Source organism: Odocoileus virginianus, chromosome 10, assembly GCF_023699985.2.
Source record: "Odocoileus virginianus isolate 20LAN1187 ecotype Illinois chromosome 10, Ovbor_1.2, whole genome shotgun sequence".
Lineage (NCBI taxonomy): Eukaryota > Metazoa > Chordata > Mammalia > Artiodactyla > Cervidae > Odocoileus > Odocoileus virginianus.
The window spans coordinates 68487290-68508092 of record NC_069683.1 but is presented as its reverse complement, the minus strand read 5'-3'; the positions used below and the strand labels follow the sequence as shown (position 1 = coordinate 68508092).

The 20803-nt window shown below is 40.3% G+C and overlaps 1 protein-coding gene across 1 annotated transcript in view; it reads left to right on the top strand.

Moving 5' to 3' along the window:
* The window catches only part of MMP20 (matrix metallopeptidase 20), a 57203-nt gene that overhangs the window by 16417 nt on the left and 19983 nt on the right, over positions 1-20803 (top strand). The window contains exons 6-8 of the mRNA XM_020883416.2: positions 1740-1881; positions 19328-19464; positions 20440-20596. Of these exons, the coding sequence (XP_020739075.1) occupies positions 1740-1881; positions 19328-19464; positions 20440-20596 (436 nt within the window). The remainder of the gene's footprint in view (positions 1-1739; positions 1882-19327; positions 19465-20439; positions 20597-20803) is intronic.

Sequence of the window (20803 nt, the reverse complement as noted above, 5' to 3'; positions counted from 1 at the left end):
AGGGCTCCAGTGCAAAACCCTTCCTATGGCCATCAAGGAATGCGTGCTCAGTCACTAAGTCATGTGCGACTCTTTGTGACCCCATGGACTGTGGCCTCTGTCCACAGAATTCTCCAGATGAGAACACCGGAGTGGGTAGTTGTGGTCTTCTCCTGTGACCCCCAAGAAGAACCCACTCCAGATCTGTGCCTACCCTTCATGGGTCTTTGTGCCCTGGAGCGTCACCGCCATTCTGACAGTCACTGTTCCTCAGCCAAGAGATGAAGTTTATGTTTTGACAAGGCCATTTTTCTGCAAGTGAACAAAGTACATAAACATGGTTTTATATCACCGAGAAGCACAAGCCTCACCTACTGCTAACCACCTTACCACCCTGAGCTTCAGCAGAGTGCTTGGAGGATGAGTAAGTGTTCAAAACACGGCAGTGTGTTTCTGATCTGACCAGTTTCCACTTTCTGATCTTTTCCCAAAGCCTCACCCCAACCTCTGATCTTCATCCTATTGCTGACCTTTCTCCACCCGGGTCTTACCCACCTCACCCCCTGGCCTCACTCCTTCCCTGATCCCCAGCTATGGTAACAAGACTCGATTCAGCAGAGGGAGCTGCCAGGACCAGTGACCTAGGCAGCCCCAGCTCACTCCTCTGTAGTTGGCAGACTGTTCCTGAGGACTGTCTCAGGAAAACTCAACAGCATTTCCCCCAAGGGCCAGGTCCTGTGTTCCAAGAGGATCTACCAGAAGGTGCCTTTAAATGGTAAACACTTCCGTGGTACTTCTTCCAAGAGGATCTACCAGTAGATGCCATTAAATGGTAGACACTTCCATGGCACTTCAGGGCCCCAAGAATTTGCTCAGCCTCTCCTGGACACGTAAGAAAAGGCTTATGCACAGGGCAGGATACCCAGAAGCTGTTCAAAAATAAGAAGAAAACACACAAGAAAGATATAATCTTATTGAAAATAAGAGTACTTAATAACAAACAAACAAAAAAAACACAAAGGAAATTTTCAAAATAGATTCCTAATCTGAAACACCCATAGCTATCAAAGAAATTTGCTTAATAATAAAATAATAGCAGCCATTTTTTGGAAATTTTGTTATGTGTCAAACACCCCACTAAGTGCTTTTAAGGCATTATTTAATTCTCACAGAAACCTTCTGAGATAGGTACCTTTATTGCCTTCCCCCATTTTACTATGAGGAAACGGAAGCTTAGAGAGATTAAATTATTCATCTGAATCACACAAGTCCTCCCTCGTAGCTCAGTTGGTAAAGAATCTGCCTGCAATGCAGGTGACCTGGGTTTGACTCCTGGGTTGGGAAGATCCCCTGGAGAATGAAATGGCAACCCACTCCAGTATTCTTGCCTAGAGAATCCCATGCACAGAGGAGCCTGGTGGGCTGCTGTCCATAGGGTCACATAGAGCTGGACACGGCTGAAGCGACGTAGTGTGCGTGCATGCATTGGAGAAGGAAGTGGCAACCCACTCCAGTATTCTTGCCTGGAGAATCCCATGGACCAATTCGCCTAGCAGGCTACAGTCCATGGGGTTGCCACAGTCAGACACGACTTAGCGACTGAACCGCCATCGTGGGAGTGAGCAACTAATGAAGCCAGGATTCAAACCCAGGTCCTCATGTCATTGACCTTGTAACATACAATGGAAGTGGGTCCCTGGAGCAGAAGTGTACAGACTGCATTCCTGGTACCATTTTGACCAAGTCACTTTGAATCCTAGGACCTCGGAGAGCATTCCCAGGGAAGCCCACCGCGCCCCACGGCCCCCCTCATAATCCGTCCATCCCCGACCTCTGTGACTCCAACTTATCCTTCGATGCTGTGACGATGCTGGGGAAGGAGCTCCTGCTCTTCAGGGACCGGTAAGCCTGACACGTGCCCCCGGCTCTCACCAGGCCTCAGCCGCGTGCCCAGGCACACGTCGTTGGAGACGACCTTGTTGCTGCCGTGGGTGACGATCTTGCCGAAGTGCTGTCCTGTGTGACAGTCGGATGGGAGGCAGGAGTCTTTGGGGAGACACAGAATCGCCAAAACTACTGTTTGTGGGGCACCTACGATGCTCTTGCCACTGGGCTGTTTTCTGTATAAGTCCAGTATTTCTTCTAATCCTTTTCACTGTGAAGCAGTGTTAGAATCCCAAATTTACAGATGAGGACAGAAGCTCAAGAGAACACAAAATTTTACAAGGTAACACAGTTGTATTAAGTGACTGAGTTATGACATAAGCCCAGATTTATCTGATTTCTACTTTATTCATCTCTGTATCCCTACTGAGAACCCATAGTATATTCTCAATAAATATTTGTTAAAGAGGGTTGGATAGATGGAAAGATGGACAGATAGGTTGTTGCATGGGTGGATGGATTCACGGATGGATAATCAGGTGCATAGATAGATGGGTGGAGAGTTCTAAACTTAGTATTCTTCCTAAACCCCTGTTTCTCAAGGCCTCTTGACTTTTCAACCGCCAGTTGTCAGAAAGCACAGAAAGAGAGGGAATGTCAGTGACTTCTTGTTATACTGCAGCTATAGCTACTAAAAGAATACCCTGAGGTTTGTGTTTCTATTATTGTCATTTTAGGAATGTTTCTTTTGGGCTTATTAATTGAAGTTTCAGTAGTTCTGTGAGTTATAAAAAACAATGTGATGGCATTGCTTTTTGACTTTAATGGCATTGGAGACTGAGTAATTTATGATACTGGAGATGCTGGATTTTTAGTGAAGATACTATAGGAGTAAATGCAGATATAGCTATGATTAGTGGTGGTTGGTGGTTGATCTTTACTTTTTAGTATTTTTGTTATGGAGATAATCATGGAAATTAAGTAGACATAAGTTTAATATTAGTGTAATAAAGGAAAAGAAGAAAATTAAAACTTTTTGTTTTGAAATTAATGTGGAAGCTTTTATTTGAAGATAGGAAGTAGGCTTTGGTAATACATTTTTCTACCCAAATTAAGTGTAATAATAATGATGCTGACTTTTGGCTTGCTGAAAGGTGGATGGATGGTGATAGGCAGTGAGTGATAACTGGAAAAATCTGAAGAGGTTGGAAAATTCATACAGGTGCTTCCCTGGGGACTCAGTTGGTAAAGAAACCTACAATGCAGGCAATCTGGATTTGATCCCTGGGTCAGGAAGATCCCCTGGAGAAGGAACTGGCAACCCACTCCAGTATTCTTGCTTGGAGAATCCCATGGACAAAGAAGCCTGGTGGTCTACTGTCTGGGGGGGTCCCAAAGAATCATATATGACTGAGTGACTAACACTTAAAGGGGAATTAATTTTTAGGTTTTGCGTTAGAAAGTTAAATTCAAGTACTGGAATAAAACCTGAGAGAGTTACTGCAAAGCTGCTCATTTTAGGTAGTAGGGAAGAGTTATATATCAATAGTTGTTGGAGTAATCTTGTCGGAAAATGCTTCTGATTAAAAGATGTTTAATAGAATCAATTAGGAGAGGATTATTTTCATTTATCAAAATTAGAGTCAAAAAACGAGGTTCTCCTAGACACACGAAGAAAAATAATTTGAATACTTTGGGCAGCTGCTAAAAAAGTGGCAGTGAGTCTTATTAATCAGGTGCAGGCATTAGTATACAATGTGTTAGCAATTTTGATAATTCAATCTTTGGAAAAAAATCCTTTAAGGGAAGGCCTATCTGTGAGCTGTAGGCTTCTGATAGTAAATGAGGTTGAAATAAAGAATAAAACTTTACATAAGCTGCCCATTTGAAAGGTGTCTTGTTTATAGCTATGAAGAATAGACCCAGAGCGTACAAATAATATGGATTTTTAAAATGCAGGTGTGCAGACATGGAAGAATGCTAAGTATGGTTGACTAATACCAATAATAACTATTACTAGGCCTAAATGGCTTGAAGTAGAGAAGAGAGAAATCTGCTTCACGAGAATAGTTGGTGTGGGTAATAACACCTGAACAGATGTCAGTGTTTTGGATAGTTTTATTCTTTTCTACCACTGGTAAAAACAAATTAATGAAAGCTCCAACCATTGTGCTTGAGTGAGGCTAAGGGAAGTGGTGGACGAGGCCAAGCTGGAGGGACTCGCCAGCCACAGCTGGAAGTCCCATGAGTAGAAGCGGACAGTGACTAATGTTAAGCATGAAGATTTGTTGGAAAGCTCGTGAATTAAAGTTGCATTGTTCCTATTCCCCTCCCACGGTGCTATCTCTGGGAACATGGCTACCAGTTCCTCTGTAGTCACTTCTCTCCTTGGACAAAAAGAAACCTCCCAACTGTCACCCCCACTCCTACCTTTACTGGGGACAGAACTCAACCACATCAGAATAGGCAGAGGTAGCCCAGGCATAAGCATGTGTGACATGACTTATTCTTTTTCTTCATTGGAAACGTGTGTGTTGAACTCATGCAGGGTGCTAACCCCGTCACAGCAACTGGGGCTGCAAAGACAGATCAACAGGCCCCTGGCTTTTGCACACCTCAAAATGAAGGAAAGAAAGATCCAAAGCGCACTGCCATCTCGCTGTGTGCTGTGGGTGTATTTAGTCAGACAGAGAAAGGGCTCTGTCTCTTTAAAAACACACTAATTCCGTCAGCCCCACCCTCATGACCTTGTCAAGCCCTAATCACCTCCACTGGTCCCATCACACTGGGGGTTATGATGAATTATGGGAGGACACAGTCCATAACACAGAGTAATCATATTGTTAAACATGTTATTGAATATCCTTCCAGACTTCTTCTCTGAGTAGAGATTTATCATAAATATGGGAGGGAGACAGGGATATCCACAAAAGTAAGACTTTGTCATGTGCTGGATGTGCTGATTTACCAACTTTTTCACTCAATTATCTCTCATTTTTTCCATGTCAGTGAACTTTAATTTTCATCTTTATTTAATATATGTGTATATTATCCCAGTGTACAGATCTTTACTTATTTACTTATCCCTACTTATTTAACCAGTCCCAAACTAATGAACGTCTGGATTGTTTCCACTTTTTAAAAAGTTAGAAACAGCTGAACTAAATCTTCAACAATGGATGGGCGTCTACTTTTCAAAGCAAGTAAAAGGGAAACCCAGAAATCTAGGCTTTAGCCTTAGGCTAACTTGGTTTGAATTCTGGTTATGCTTCCTACTGATCAGGTGACACTGGGCAAGTCATGTGTCAAACTTGTGAGGGCTTAATAAAAGGCAGTTACTATATTTAGGAAGGGGAATCAAAAATATGTACAGTGGATTAAGACTTGGAAACAACCAGAGGTATTTTTAATTGTTACCTGTTTCGATTGATTTTTTTTTCCTAAAACTTGCTGATTATTTACTTTGTTTTTATTATTTATTACCAAAAAGTAAGCCAAAGTGGAATCAGTAGACATTGAGCCAGGAGTGATAGGCAAGGTGCAGAGCAGGAGAGCCCCAGACACCATGCAAGGTAGCGTCGGCTCCATCTGAGGGAATGAGCTTGTCAGACTCTGTGCTGTCCTGATGAGTGGGTGTAGCACTCATGCCCCAGTGCAGCAAGGAGCTTCTTCTTTTTGTATTATCAGTGGTCGTGACAGCGGCAAAGGGACAGTGAAGTCAAAGACAGCCCTTTCACACAATCGTATTTTCTTTAAAAACTAAAAGAAACACTTTTTAAACTTCTATTTATCAAACTATGAGCATTCAGCAATTGTTAGCAACTAATGGGAGATAATATATCCTTTGATGAAATACCGAATGTAAATGAAATGTAAATACGGACGGTGGTAAGAGAATAGAAAGAGAAGCATAGATATAAGGGGCATTTAGAAGGGAGTAAGCAGGGAAGAAAGATGGCTGATTAACTTATATCTGCTCAGCCATCACCTCCTCATCTTCTTCCGCTCAGGATCTGAGGAGCTATTATGGTAAAGGCAGGTAATTCCAAAGACCTAGGAAGAGCTAGAAGGAGGACAGGGAGCCAGCACTGGAGCTGCCACTAACCCGCCATGGGACCTTGAACCTCTCTTCCTCCTTTGCAAAATCAGGTGTTGCCTGATATTTGTCGTGACTTCCATGTGTTCAGTACTCGGTGCTAAGCATTTTGTTATCAACTCCTTACACAGCCCTGTAAGGTATGAATTAGACATAGAAAAGATGGACAGCTTGCTCACGCTCACAGGGCTGGTCACGTTTGAAGCTGGGGCCCACACCCACAGTCCTGTGCCAGGGGCTCTGCTCCTGAGCGCCCCGCCCTGCTGCCTCCTAGGTGCCGTGCAGAGCTGGACTCGCCTGGCTCCGATCCCCTACCGGCCGGCACCAAAAGTCCCCAAGGGCTTGCTAAACCTGGACAAAGAACAAAGACTTCTTTCAGCCACAGCCATCATGGCATCCTGGGGGCCATATGAAAGCATTCCCAGCCTGGTCTCTCCCACCCGCCAGCCTGGAATTCCCCATCACTAACAATAATCTGTTGATGAGACATTTCAGGCTGTGGATGTAAAAACCGCACAGTTTGTTTCCAAAGAGTGATGGAATGCAGTGCCTTTTAAAGTCACTGTGAGACTGCTACATTTTCTCCACAGTGTATAAATGGATATGGGTACATTCAAATGTTCTGTTTGAAGAGAAACTTCAGCTACACACACACACATACACACACACACACACACACACACACACATGTAATTCACACAGATTTACTCTTTATAATAAATTACAAAATATTAAGGTTATCTCAGATTTCCTTGAAATGAATGGAACAACAGTCATACCCAAATGATATTTGTATGCCTTCTATTACGTGATGCAGTTTTAATGATAAGATCAAGAATATGTCTATCAGCTTCAGATCTCAGAAGAATAATTCACATTTCACATGTAGAATAGGTATAAAGTTGATCATGTCCAAATCCTTCATTTTGGAGTCTGCTGACACCCAGCTCAGGGTCTCCTATCACTCATGTAGAAAAACTGATAGCTGTGCAGTGGAACTGTGAAGAGAATGCTGGATTTTGACTTGAATGAATGAATGCCTTCTGACTGGAATGCATTTGCATGAGTGAGAAAAGCACTTTGGGGTGGCTCCTGTGTCCCTGGGCCCTGGGCCTGCAGGTTGGGTGAAGAGCCACAGGGAGGAGGAGGTTCTTGAGTGTCTAGGTCCCCAAAAATGTCTGCTAGGCTTCTGCATGTGCTGTTTTATTCTCAAAATAGAGTTCTTTATTTTAAAACATCTGTAAATCCCTGACTGATTGACTGATTGTCACATTCTGAAAGATGTCATGTACCCTATATAGTAATGGAAAGAAAAGTATGTTTCAGGGTCAGGCATGTAGGGACTGAAGAGAAGGACAAATGTGAGAGGCATCTTGAAAAAGTCACCAGCAGGGCCTTGACACTGATTTAATGAGAACAATGGAAAAGGAGAGTCGAAGATAGCAGCATCACTCACTTAGATAAGAAAATCAAAAAGATTTAGATGCATCAAGAAAAATTCAATTTTAGATAAACTCTTACAATATTATTAATTATAAAATCTGACACTTCATGATCCTTTATGATGTGCAATGTTATCCTAAGCATTTTGTAGATATCTGCTCCTTTAATCCACACTCTTTTTCCCAGCTAGAGTTTTAACCTAGGTCTACTTGACGTCAGAGACGGAATCTTTATAATGGAACCCCAGATAAATCAGGGAAAAGAGGATTGTCTTTTTTTTTAAGTGATCAGTAGTGGACAATGCTGCTGAGGTCCGAAAACTGAAGAACAGGACTTCAGTCCAGGATGATGAAGGATTATAGTTTTAGCAGCACAGTTGGGGCTTCCCTGGTGGCTCAGTGGTAAAGAACCTGCCTGCTAATGCAGGAGATGCGGGTTCGATCCCTGCATGGGAAGGATCCCTTGGAGAAGGAAATGGAAACCCACTCCATTATTTTGGCCGGAGGAAATCCCTTGGACAGAGAAACCTGGAAGGCTACAGTCCATGGAGTCGAAAAGAGTCAGACACAACCTAGGGACTAAACAACAACAAGGAATGAACCCAGATCCTGAGGAATGAAAAGGCAAAGGGTAATGGTGGGCTTCCCAGGTGGCACTAGTAGTAAAGAACACCCCTGACAGTGCAAGAGGCATAAGAGATGAGGGTTTGATCCCTGGGTCAGGAAGACTCCCTGGAGGAGGGCCTGGCAACCCACTCCAGTATTCTTGCCTGGAGAATCCTATGGTCAGAGGAGCCTGGAGTGCTACAGTCCCTAGGGTCACAAAGAGTCAGACACAACTGAAGCGACTTAGCGTACATGCACAAAGAGTGATGGTATAGATCACTCATTTTCAAATCATTCATTTGAAAATCTTATTAATAACAAGGAGTTAAGACAATGACTGGAAGAGGCAGCAGAGTCAAATGAGGATTTTTCAGTTTAAGAAATACCTGGGAACATTTGAAGGCATAAAAAGGAGCCGTTGCAGAGAAAGAAATGCAAAGCTCTATCAGAAGGAAAGACAATAAAATCAGTACCCTCTCCTATTATTAATAGGTGAGTCCATTGGAACCTAGCATTTTCCAGATTTTCATGGGCTTGAGGAAAGCGTGCACAACTAAAAAAGAAGTCTTCCTCCTTCAGTCTCCCTGAGGATATTTCTTTTCTGGCTATAAGGTTGCATCACTGAAAGTCAACACATGGCATTGTATTTACTTAGATTGATTCTCTTTTATCTATTATGAACTCAGACAAAGAGGCAGAAGGTGTACAAAGACTGCTGATTCACTGTCGTTTCTTCTGAAACCCCTCCTTCTGACTAAGGCCAAGGTTCTTTACATCTTCATAGGTTGTGGCTTAAAATATGGATCTCCACAGGCTCCAAAGATGAATATATACACTTAATTTAAGGACACAATGAATAGTTTTCACTGTTTTAACCACTATCTACATGTAGGATTTTAATTTTATAAGCTCTGTTTTTCTTGGTTTCAGTGAGATGGATGATGCATGTCGTGATTCTTGGCCTCTTAAACCTCCTGATATAAACAGCCCTGGTTAGCGAGCTCCCCGCAAATGAATGCCTTCTTGACCAATGATGTGACTGTTTGTATTTCAAAGTTTCCACTGACAAAATTTTATATTAATGAGGAAAATTTACAAGAAAATTTAGTTCTATTGATAAACTCTAAGTTTTACATAATTAATAAATTTGTAGGGTGAAAACATGTCTTTTTAAAGTATTTACAAACAATTGTAAGAGTGTAGCAGTCCAGAGTTTATAAAACACTTTCATATGCATTGTCTCTATTGATCCTTTGAAATGTTAGCAGTTATTATTATTATTTTCATTCTTATTTGACAAGAAGAAATTTAGCCTCAGAAAAATTAAGTGACTCATACAAGGTCACACATCCGATAACAAAATAAGGTCTCAAGCACCCATTGCTTCTTTCACTGCACCACAGTGCCCATTGTCAGGGAAGAGAAGCATCAATTCAACCCAGCATCAAAAGACTGAAAGAAGAAAGACACTCCCTTCTCCTGAAACTAGGGCACAGAGTGACAGAGAAGAGAAGAGTCAAGGAAAGTCAGGGGTGAAGAGAGTGGAAAATGAAAGGACCTAGCCACTCTTGCTGAATTACAGTCAGCAAAGAGGTAACCGTGTCTCCTAAAAAGGAAAGACCAAGAGGATCAGTCAAGCAGGTGGGGAATGAAGACAGTGGGGTGCAACAACAACAAAAAAAGATAAAAAGTTTAACAGACTTCAGTTAAGCCCCAGATGTGCCAGGACTTGCTAATCCCGAGAATACATAGATGAATAATACACAACCCTGCCGCAGGGAGCTCACAGGACTGGCAGCGAGCATCAGGAATGTTACCGGTGACTTCTGCTCAAACCTGATGACTTAATGCTGTTCTTTAGTAAAGAGAGTATGAAAACTGATGATTAGATAAGTTCTACACAACCATGACATCTATCTATCTAGTCAACAAATATTTATTGAGCCTAACTATGTTCCAGATACAGCTTTGGTTCCTGGCTAAACAATGCAGTTAAATATCTATCAGCAAGTCTTTAATATCAATAGACTCCATTGTTTTGCCCTCCTTACCTAAGATCAGATTACAGACTATTAATATGAGCTGTTTATTTCACTACCATTTTCAAAATATCCTGCAATTGTTCTTTTTTTTTTCTTTTTAATTGAAGTACAGTGGGTTTCCCTGGTGGCTCAGTAGAAAAGAATCTACCTGCAATGCAGGAGAAGCAGGAGACGTGGGTTCTTTCCCTGAATTAAGAAGATACCCTGGGCCAGGAGATGGCAACGCAGTATTCTTGCCAGGAAAATCGCATAGCCAGAGGAGCCTGGTGGGTTGCAGTCCATAGCATTGCAAAGAGTCAGACACAACTGAACACACATAGTTGATTTACAGTTGTGTTAGTTTAAGGGATACAGCAGTGTGATTCAGTTATACATGCATATGTTTTTTCAGATTCTTTTCTCATAGATTTTTATAAAATATTGAGTATAGTTCCCTGCTCTATACAATAAGTCTTTGTTGATTATCTATTTTATATATAGTAGTGTGTATATGTTAATCAAAAACTCCTATTTTATCCTTCTCTCCCTTTCCCCTTGGTAACCATAAATTTGTTTGCTATATCCATGAGTCTAATTCTTTTTGTGTGTAAGTTCACTTGTATCAGTCTTTTAAGATTCCACATATAAGCTATATCATATGATATTTGTCTTTAGCTGTCTGGCTTACTTCACTTAGTATGATAATCTCTAGGTTCATCCATGTAGCTACAAATGGCATTATTTCATTTGTTTTATGGATGAGTAATGTTCCATTATATACCTATATATGTGTATGTATATATATATATAGATATAGATATAGATATAGACATATATATATATCCCATCTTCCATAACCATTCATCTGTTGATGGATACTTATGTTGCTTCCATGTCTTCGCTTTTGTAAATAGTGCCATAGTGAATATCAAAGTGCATGTATTATTTCAAAGTGGTTTTCTCCAGATATACACCCAGGAGTGGAATTGCAGGATTATATATAGCTCTATTTTTAGTTTTTTAAGGAACCTCCTTATTGTTCTCCATAGGGACTGTACCAATATACATTCCCAGCAACAGTATAGGATGGTTCCCTTTTTCCCATACCCTCTCTATTGTTTAGACATTTTGATACTGACCATTCTAACTGGTGTGAAGTGATACCTCATTGTAGTTTTGATTTACATTTCTCTAATATTATTAAGATGGTGAGCATTTTTTGTTTGCCTTTTGGCCATCTGTACATCTTCTTTGGAGAAATGTCTGTTTAGATCCTTTGCCCATTTTTTGGTTGGATTGCTTGTCTTTGCAAATATTTTCTCCCATTCTGTAGGTTCTCTTTTTATTTTTTTTATGATTTTCTTTGCTGTGCAAAAGCTTTTATGTTTAATTAGATCCTATATGTTTACTTTTTTATTTCTATGACTATAGGAGATGGATTCAAAAAGATATTGCTGTAATTTATGTCAAAGAATACTCTAGCTATGTTTTCCTCTACAAATTTTATAGTATCTAGTCTTACAGTTAGGTCTTTAATCCATTTTTAGTTTATTCTTGTGTGTGATATTAGAGAAGTATTCTACTTTCATTGTTTTACATATTGCTGTCCAGTTTTCCCAGCACCACTTATTGAAGAAACTGTGTTTTCTCCATTGTATATTCTTGACACCTTTGTCATAGATTAATTGACCATAGGTGCATGGGTTTATTTCTGGTCTTTTTTTTGTGTTATCTTTTTCTGGTTTTGGTATCAAGGTGATGGTTGCCTCATAAAATGAATTTGGGAGTGTTCCTTCCTCTGCAATTTTTTGGAGGAGTTTCAGAAGGTAGGTGTTAACTCTTCTCTAAATGTGCAGTAGAATTTGCCTGTGAAGTCATTTGGTGCTGGGCTTTTGTTTGTTGGGAGTTTTTAAATCACAGATTCAATTTCAGTATTTGTAATTCATCTATTCATTTTTTAAATTTCTTCCTGGTTTAGCTTTATGAGATTTCTAAGCTTTATAAGATTTCTTTCCAAGAATTTGTCCATTTCTTCTAGGTTGTCCATTTTATCAGCATATAATTGCTTGTAGTAGTTTTTATGGTCTTTAATATTTCCATGGTATTGGTTATAACTTCTCCTTTTTCATATCTAATTTTATTAATTTGGGCCCTCTTCCTTTTTCTCATGATGAGTCTAGATAAAGATTTATAAATTGTGTTTATTTTGTCAAAGAACCAGCTTTTAGTTTTATTGATCTTTTCTATGTTTTCTTTGTCTCCATTTCATTTATTCAATATTTCTGCTCTGATCTTTATGATTTCTTTCCTTCTACAAACTTTGGGTTTTGTTTGTCCTTCTTTCTCTAGTTGCTTTAGGTATAGGGTTAAGTTGTTTATTTGAGGTTTTTCTTGTTTCCTGGGGTAAGCTTGTGTCACTATAAACTTCCCTCTTAGAATTGCTTTTGCTGCATCCCACGGGGTTTGGATCATTGCATTTCACTTTCTTTTGTCTCTAGGTATTTTGTTTCATTTCCTCTTTGATTGCTTCAGTGATCCATTGGTTATTTAGTAGCATATTGTTTAGCCTTGATTTATTTGTGCTTTTTTGCACAAACCTTGTAGTTGATTTCTAATCTCATAGTACTGTGAATGAAGAAAGTGCTTTATATCAGTGGTCCCCAACCTTTTTGGCCCCAGGGACTGGTTTTGTGGAAGACAGTTTTTCCATGGACAGGGCAGGTGGGGGGTGGGCATGGTTCAGGTGGTAATGTAAATGATGGAAAGCAATGGGGAATGGCAGATGAAGGTTCACTCACTTTTCTGCCACTCACTTCCTGCTGTGTGGTCCACTTCCTAACAGGCCACAGACCAGTACTGGTCCTCAGCCTGGGGGTTGGGGACCTGCTTTATATGATTCAATCTATATAAGTTTACTGACGCTTGCTTTGTGGCCTAGCATGTGATCTATCCTGGAGAATGCTCCATGTGCACTTAAAAAGAATGAATATTCCACTGCTTTCAGATGGAATGTTCTATAAATATCAATTAAGTTAATCTGGTTTAATTCATCATTTAAGCCTTGTGTTTCCTTATTGATTTCTGCCTGGATGATCTGTCCATTTCCCTAAGAAGGGTGCTAAAGGCCCCCACTACTATTGTGTTACTGTCAATATCTCCTTGTATGTCTCCTTGTATGTCTGTTAACAGGTGCTCCCATGTTGTCGTTGTTGTTCTTTAGTCACTAAGTCATGTCCAACTCTTTTGTGACCCCATGGACTGTAGCCCACCAGGCTCCTTTCTCCATGGGATTTTCCAGGCAAGAACACTGGAGCAGAATGACACTTCCCACTCCAGGGGATCTTCCTGGCCCAGGAGTTGAACCTGAATCTCCTGCTTGGCAGGTGGATTCTTTGCTCTGGGCCCCCGGGAAGTTTATGTCGGGGGCATGTGTGCATGTGTCCTAAGTCGCTTCATTCAGGTCTGACTCTTTGCAACCCTATGTACTGTAACCCACCAGGCTCTTCTTTCCATGGCTTCACCAAGGAAGAATACTGGAGTGGGTTGCCATGCCCTCCTCCAGGGTCTTTTTCCCAACCCAGGGACCAAACCCACATCTCTTACATCTCTTGCATTGGCAGGTGAGTTCTTTACCACTAGTGCCACATCTGCAATTGCTCTGTCTTCTTCTTGGATTGATCCCTTGATCATTATGTAGTGTCTTCTTTGTCTCCTGTAACACTTTATCATTTTTTAAATTAATTTTTATGGGACTATAGTTGCTTTACGACGTTGTGTTAGTTTCTACCACACAGAAAGGTGAATCAGTTATGCGTATACATATATCCCTTCTTTTTGGGTTTTCCTCCGTTTAGGTCACTGCAGGGCACTGAGCTGTACTGTCGGTTCTCATTAGTTATCTGCTTTATACATAGTAGTGTATGTATGTCAATCTCCATCTCCCAATCCATCCCACCTCTCATTCCCCCCTTAGTGTGCATACATTTGTTCTCTACATCTGTGTTTCTATTTCCACTATGCAGATAAGATTATCTGTGCCATTGTTCTAGATTCCACATATATGCATTAATATACTATGTTTGTTTTTCTCTTTCTAACTTACTTCACTCTGTATAACAGCCTCTAGGTCCATCCACATCTCTACAAATGACCCAATTTCATTCCTTTTTATGATTAAGTAATATTCTATTGTATATATGTACCACATCTTCTTTATCCACTCCTCTGTTGATGGACATTTAGGTTGCTTCCATGTCATGGCTATTATAAATAGTGCCGCAATGAACATTGAGGTGCACGTGCATTTTTGAAACATGGCTTTTTCAGGGTTTATGTCCAGTAGTGGGATTCCTGGGTCATATGGTAGTTCTATTTTTAGTTATTTAAGGAGCCTCCATACTGTTCTCCATAGTCACTTTATCAATTTATATTCTGACCATCAGTGCAAGAGTGTTCCAATAGTCTTTATCCTAGTCTATTTTGTCTTGGGTTTCCTTGGTGACTCAGTAAAGAGGTAAAGAATCTGCCTGCCAATGGAAGAGGCATGCATTTGATCCCTTGGTCAGGACTATCCCCTGGAGAAGGAAATGGCAACCCATTTCAGTATTCTTGCCTGGAAGATCCACTGGACAGAGGAACCTGGAAGTTTACAGTCCAGGAGGTTGCAAGAGTTGGACTTGACTTAGTGACTAAACAGCAACAACAACATTGTTTCTTATACGAGTATGACTACTCCAGCTTTCTTTTGATTTCCATTTGCATGGAATATCTTTCCATTCCCATCAGTTCTTCTTTTCTAACAATTTTATAGATTTTCTTTTTTTGCCTTATACTTTAAATCTATTCACAGGTGTATTAGGAGGTTAATTGTTATACCTTTTTTTGTCAATTTTAATTTATTATTATAATCTATAGGTCTAAGTTTGTAAATCTCCTGAATATGTGTCTTATCACTTTATTACCCACAAGATATAATTTTTCTTCATTAATATAAAATTTTTAATGAGTAAAGATTCTTTTCATATTTGTGATACTTTACATAAGTATCACATATACATAGTGTTTATTAGTTATTAGTGTTTATCATGTATACATTCTAATATGTCATAGCAGTGTTTAAGCCAAGGTTTCTTGACTTTGGCACTACTGATATTTTGAGCCAGACAAATCTATGCCATGCTGGGCTATCCAGTGCATTGTAAAAGGTAAATAAAATGATATCCCTGGTTTTCACTAGACTCCAAAAGCATTACCCACTCCTAGTTGTGACAACCAAAACTATCACCACTCATTAAAAAATGTCTTCCATGTCACAAAATTATTCTTGGTTTAGAATGATACTTTACATCAATTTAATCCTCACAATACCCACAATATCCTAAGTCAAGTAAGTAATATAAGATTCTACCACCTGTGAATGGTTCTAAAAGTACATTTTGGTTTGCCTAAACTCTTAGCCATTGCACTTTACTACCTCTCACACTGAGTCATCTGGGACATCAATAACATGCAACTTCAAATGAAAGAATTGGTTTAATTTGCCTAGAGTCCCTTGATTTTTAAATGAGAATTTAAAAACCCCCACATGATTTTTAAATGAGAAATGAAAGAAAATCCATCCCAGCTCTAGAGTACCCAAGAAGAGAAAGCAGCTGGAAGTTAACCTCATCAGAGATGTGATTCAAAAAGAGCCTGACTATTAGACAATGTGTCTGCTCCTCCTCCTTCCCACTTTCCTCATGCTCATTATTTTAATTGCCTGAAAGGCACACTTTGTGCCTTAGAGAAAATGTAGCACAGTGACTTGAGTAGAGTCAGCGTTTTGGAATTACATATTGAGTTGAATTAATTGGAAAATGCTTTTTGGATTCTTCATGGGTTCCCAGTGAATCCATTTTTTGGCCTCCTTATCAAAGATGAAACTATGAGCTTTTGACTTAATCTGTTTTTCTATATTTATTACCTGATTCTTCTGGATACCCAAACAAGTGCTCACACTGGGATGGTGAAGAGAAGGAAGTGGGGAAAGCAGTTCTTCTGGCCTCCAGAAAAGGCCAGATCTCATTGGGTAAGCGGTCAAGTTATAAACAGAGGAAAACCAGAGGTCACAAGGCTGAGAAGGAGCAAGTAGAGAAATTAGGGATATGATGAAAATCAAGGCAGCTGGAATTTAATTGACTCTGTCTGGCCTTAGCCACTCACTGACATTGGAGCCTCCCAGTCTTTCTGGGTCTAAGTTTTCTATCTGTTAATACATACAGTATAAATATATAATTTCCTTGAAAGATAAAGATTGGTACAAAGTAGACTAATTCAGACAACCTGAGAATACACTGGGCTACACCTAAAGGAATGGTGGTGGTGGTTTAGTTGCTATGTCCAACTCCTGAGAACTGATGGACTGTAGGCTGCCAGGTTCCTCTGTCCATAGGATTTCCCAGGCAAGAATACTGGCTGGGTTGACATTTCCTTCTCCAGGGGATCTTCCTTCTCCAGGGACTGAACCCATGTTTCCTGCATTGGAGGCAGATTCTTTACTGCTGAGCCATCAGGGGCTTCCCACACCTAATAGAAGATTTTGACCTAATTCTTACATATAACTTTAATAATACTGCTAGCTATGTTATTTGCACTTTGCCTATTTTATGAGATTGTTGTTTCCTGCATTACCAAATGTGTGGCTGAATCTCCAGCAAAATAATAATAACTAGGTGACTTGGAGTAGTTGATCAAATACACAGTTCTGTATGCAATCGATAATTGTAATTACTCTAGATATGGAAGGATACAAACAAGAGGAAATTTTTCCTGGACTATAAGAGGCTGAGTAAGACAGGTTGGTCCAGCCCTTTGGTTACTGTTGATAGTAACAGTACACTGACTGGCCTATCAGCAAAATCCTCGCCAGACCTAAGAATGAGTTCCTTGCTCCATGGGATGAAACGGTCATGAAATGCCTCCCAAAGTATGGTCAAATGTGTAACCATGAGGGGGCCCTGTCAGCTACAAATTTTCACCTACCTCTACAAGAATGAAATCGTGAGCTGGGGCAACTGCTGATTTTCAACATCCCCCGAAAAATGTTCATGGTGGAGAGCAAAAATGAGGCACTCTGTGCTCAGGGAAAAGCTGGCAGGATGGGTTTTCAGATAGATATTTTTAGGAACTGATTTTATGAGCCTAATTTCTGTACCTCCTCATATCTAGAAAAGCACTAAAATCCTTCATGGTGACAACTGTTCCTTGTGACTAGCAGAAAGCTTCACCAGACTAGCAGAAACCTTCTGGAAAAATATGTACTTGATTATATATATTCCCTCTTCACCAAAACCAAATATATATACTGACCTCCCCTCACCCTGCATATTTGGAGCAATTTCTCAGAGCCATCTGAGGTGCTGTCTCCCAGCCTACAGTCCTCATTTTGCCCCCAATAAAACTTAACTAACACAACAACAACAAAAATACCTACAGTCTAGATAAGGCCGTGATGTATAGGGCTTGGGGAGAGGAAGCATACCCTCAGTAGACTCCTGCCACACTGAGTATTATCTATGGTAGGTGCCCAAATAATTATTTTTAAAATGGACAATATCCAGCCAAGCGGCACTTTACAGTTTATGATGCACTTTCACATGCTTTATCTCAGTTGATCCTCTTAGTGATTGCATGGGATAGGCCAGGTATTATTATTTACATTTAAGAGATTATGAAATAAGCTTGGAGATAATGGTCAGCATTAGAGGTGCAAAGACAGCTTTCAGTTTTCTAAAACACAATGTACTTTCTCTTCTGCACCATGATGCTGCTTAGGAACAAGAAAAAAATATTCCTCTCTCTCAATAGAGCTGTTCTTTGGATTTCATCATCAGCTCACCCAGATAGCCTCACCAGACCCCTATATGCAGCATCCCTCTTATGGGGTACACTCTATGCTCCTGAACATCATGAACTTAACTCTACATTGCACCAATTATAATGTTTAATTGGACTTCCTGGGTGGCTCAGATGGTAAAGAATCTGCCTACAATGCAAGAGACCTGGGTTCGATCCCTGGGTTGGGAAGATCCACTGGAGGAGGGTATGGTAACTCACTCCAGTGTTCTTGCCTGGAGAATCCCATGGACAGAGGAGCCTGGCGGGCTATAGTCCATGAGGGTCTCAAAGAGTCAGACCCAACTGAAGCGACTAAGCACACACAGTGTCTAACTAGTTATCCGCCTCTACTACTAGATGATAGCTTCTTGAAGGCAGAGCCTGAATCTTATTCAGTGTTTCATCCCAAGGTGTAACTCAGTGCCTGCTGATAGGTGCTCACAAATATTCGTTAAATTAACTGAAGCTCAACAGACTGTTTGAGGAGTGCCTAAGTTTACCACATGGAAAGTTAAAAGACAAAACTTTCCCTTAAGTTCCCTGTCCACAAGTAATTTTATGTGTTGATTCTAGCTTCTATTAAGTCCGTAAACTATTCACATTTTATAAGAATGATTTTAAACTCAAAAATTCAAAATAGACCACATTTACATTTGAAATTTTCAGACCAGTACCCTCATGTATACGCCCTCAATTTTATGTAAATAATATTGGGAAAATGGATGGTTAAGCTGCTAAATCTTAAGTTAATGTATAGGTACCAGATTTGCATGAACTAGTCATTAGGTCCTAAGATATAAACACTTTCAATAGATAAGTAAATAGGCAACATAATTTATCATTGTTAATGTTTTTGCTGTTTTTAGTGGAAGTAATTAGCATCTCCAAACCACAAAAGTTTGGCTCATTTATATCATACTCATCAAATGCACCTGAATGGCCACCTTTATGAGATTTTAATTTTCAAAAGATCTCATTCGTGTTGATGTTTGGCAGAAACCAACAAAATTCTGTAAAGCAGTTATCCTTCAATTAAAAAATAAATTAAAAAAATTTTTAAAAACCACACACACAATAAAAAAAATCAGAAGAGGAATGGGAAATCTGTAGCAAATGATACTTGGAATAGGAAGGTGCACAGCTTAAGTGTATGCATCATTGATGTCAACCCCTGCTATTTCCTTCCATGCTTTGAACATCCTTAAATAAATGAAGGAAAAAGAATTACAGAGATGCTAAAAGAATGAAAAGGAAAAAGAAACGGATTACTAAAGCCAAAATATATATATTCTACTTAAAAACAAGACATGGGCAAGAGGCATTTAGAAATTGCCTCTAAAGTGTGGTTTGCCATATATTGCAGTCCAAGTTCAGTTGACGATCTAAGTCAACCCTGATCTTATTGCTTTTCTGTCACCAAATAGGATTTTCTGGCGTCGGCAGGTTCACTTGATGTCAGGGATCCGGCCCAGCACCATCACCAGCTCCTTCCCCCAACTTATGTCCAATGTGGATGCAGCTTACGAAGTGGCTGAGAGGGGCACAGCCTACTTCTTTAAAGGTACGCTGAAGATCCCGCCAAGAAAGAAGTGGCAGGGCACAGGACACGGTGTGTCTGGAGCACCCAGAACCATCAGTGTTTGGTAGCGACCACAGAGCAGTTCCAGCCATTCCTGCTCCTCAGACTGGGGATGAAACATCCCTCTACCGTATTGTGATGCTGACAGCAGTGACGGTGACTATCAAACTCTTCCAGAGCCAAAGATGCAGTCCGGTGAGGCTCGGTGATAAGCAAGTGTCCGGGAAGCTAGAAACCTGCTCCCTGCCCCGCCCTGCCACCCCCCTCCCCCCCAGACCTCTGCTCTGAGTGACATGGTATTCTCTACTGAGAGCCTCTAATTCGCAAAAGTCAGCGTGGAAATCTCAGCAAAGCAGTACAAGCATCTGGGAGCAGAGACACGCCTGGACTCTGTCTCCAGCCCTTTACTATTTGAGTGCCTTAGGAAAGTTATCCAATTGCTCTGCATTCTTCATTTCCTGTGCAAAATAGTTATTGTAATAACAACCTTGAAGATGTGACTGTAGCTAGCCAATGGAAATTGTCCAGCAAATGTTAGCTATCAGTTTAGATTGTATTTTCTTAATGCCAAGGGCTGAGGATGGAAGATTAGTGCCAATTTAAGCAAGAATCAGCATTTGTGTTTCACTTGCCCCTTCCTTTTCTCTCACACATATATAAGACTGAAATGAGATTATACAGATGAAAAGTATCTTTAAAAAAATGAATGTGTCACATTTAAGACACAGTTGTATCAGTATTATTGCCTTCATAAGGCATAACTAGGGATTTCTGCCTCCAGGGCAAGTTTTAAGTCTTTTACTGAACTGAATAGAGACTTGTATCTCCTCCTGGGTTTTAGCCATGGCAAATATCCCATAAACTAGCCCCATTTGTAATCCTGCATAGAAATCCTAATGAGTGAAGGGCATCACTAAATAGTACGGAGTTTTTGTCAACTTTAATTTCTGGTTCCAGGACCCCACTATTGGATAACAAGAGGATTCCAAATGCAAGGTCCTCCTCGGACTATTTATGACTTTGGGTTCCCAAGATATGTGCAGCGAATAGATGCCGCGGTCTATCTCAAGGATGCACAGAAGACCCTTTTCTTTGTGGGAGATGAATACTACAGGTATGGCTTTTCTCTTGTGATTGTCCAGGTGTATTCAATGAGAAGGAAAAATCCTTTTGCCGAAAAGAATGCAAGGCAAATTTACAATAGGCCCATTGACTCTTCTCAGTCACTAGGGTGTCATTTACTGATGGTTGACAGTGTATCTTCAAGATACAGAACCATCCAAATAAGTGAAACATTCATGCAATAATCCCACTGTTTGGT